The 1,650-nt window shown below is 40.9% G+C and overlaps 1 protein-coding gene across 1 annotated transcript; it reads right to left on the bottom strand.

Moving 5' to 3' along the window:
* Positions 1 to 124: 124 nt before the first annotated feature.
* On the bottom strand, positions 125 to 1,559 carry LOC122545215 (tropomyosin alpha-1 chain-like; the record flags this gene model as incomplete). The annotated part of the gene is made up of 3 exons (XM_043684327.1): positions 125 to 244; positions 341 to 403; positions 1,484 to 1,559. Coding segments are annotated over 3 exons (244 nt in total), but the record flags the coding sequence as incomplete, so codon positions are not given.
* Between the last annotated feature and the right edge of the window lie 91 nt (positions 1,560 to 1,650).

The raw sequence follows: 1,650 nt of genomic DNA on the forward strand, positions 1-1,650 counted from the left end.
GAGACAAATATGAGAGAAAGAGAGACAAATGTTAGAGAGAAAGAGAGACAGATAAATAAAACAGACCAACCCAAAAATCAATCCAGGCCACTCAAGTTAAGCATAGTGCGTGTTCCTGGTATTAAAGGCCCTCATTAAATCAGAGGTTATTTGGGAAGTGATTTACAATCATACCTTCCAGATCATCAATGGATTTTTCTAACTTGGCGACAGACCTCTCTGCAAACTCAGCGCGAGTCTCAGCCTGAAATCATCAACAACAAAAGATTTCAGGAATTTGGGGCCAGCTGTCCAAAGACTCCACCGAAATCCCAAAAATCAGCTGCAATACTTCACTCACCTCCTTCAGTTTGTCACTCAGGACTTTGATTTCCTCCTCATACTTGTCTTCCTTTTGCGAATACTGAGAAGAACACGGTGGGAGGAGTCGGAAAGAAGTGAGAAGACTTGAATCAGCAAGGGACAGGTAAATAAATTCCAGCAGACCACAACCCTTCAAGAGGAATCTCATCATCCCTCCTCCACCATTACCCCAACCACCCTCAAAATCTCCAGAACAGAAAACATTCGAAGGATGTTTTCACGCAAAGTACATTGCGCTTGAAAATATCTTGTATTACTTGTAATGACTTAGATAATGGATGTAAGTTTGCTCACTGAGCTGGAAGGTACATTTTCAGACATTTCGTCACCATACTAGGCAAGATCACAGCCTCCGGTGAAGCACTGGAGGCTTACTGATGATGTCACCTAGTATGATTACAAAATGTCTAAAAATTAACCTTCCAGCTCAGCGAGCAAACTTACATCGAGAATCTCAACCTAAACAACAAATCTTCTCAAAACTCGCAATTTACGTAATTATTACAAATATTTACTTCTACTTATCCACCATGGAACTAACCCAAAGTCGTTTCCCACTCCCAAAATCTGGAATTGACAGCTAGTCTCGGAGATCTTGGGCTGAAGGGATTGTTCCTGTGCTGCACAGTTTGATGGTGACCACAAAACCATCAAGGATAACTGCAAAAACTCATCTGGTTCATCAATGTCCTGTGGGGAGGGAAAGCTACCTTCCTCACCCAATCTGATATACACGTGACCACAGACCCACAGCAAAGAGGGATGCTTAACTGTCCTTTGTAATGGCCTTAAGCAAAAGACTTCATTCAGGCACAGCCAACAAAGTTTGACCTTGCCAGCGACTCTCAAATAAATAACAGGTATAAGTGAGAATTTTAGTCTTCCAACTACCTCCCACAATCTGTTGAGAAATAGGACTCTTTTAGCCAGAATCTCTTAGTTCTACAGTGTAGCCATTTAAACATTCATCAATGACTTTAAAAATGTTTCACAATGCACAAAACTGAAGGAACCGAAGGAAAGTTTGGAATCTGCAATTAAGACAGTCTATCATCACTTTTTAAAAAAAAATAACAATTAACGCTTCGCTGGTCAAAGCAGAGGTTTCAGCCTCTCCTACCTTGTCAGCCTGAGCCTCCAGTGACTTCAGGTTGTTGGTCACAGTTTTCAACTCTTCTTCAAGCTCAGCAGATTTACTGTTTTAAGTCAGTAGATAAAACAAGAGGAGACGGAAAAAAAACAAAAAAAATACCATGGTAGGGAACATGGAGAGAGAATGAGAGAAAA

This window comes from Chiloscyllium plagiosum, unplaced genomic scaffold (genome assembly GCF_004010195.1).
Source record: "Chiloscyllium plagiosum isolate BGI_BamShark_2017 unplaced genomic scaffold, ASM401019v2 scaf_31553, whole genome shotgun sequence".
Lineage (NCBI taxonomy): Eukaryota > Metazoa > Chordata > Chondrichthyes > Orectolobiformes > Hemiscylliidae > Chiloscyllium > Chiloscyllium plagiosum.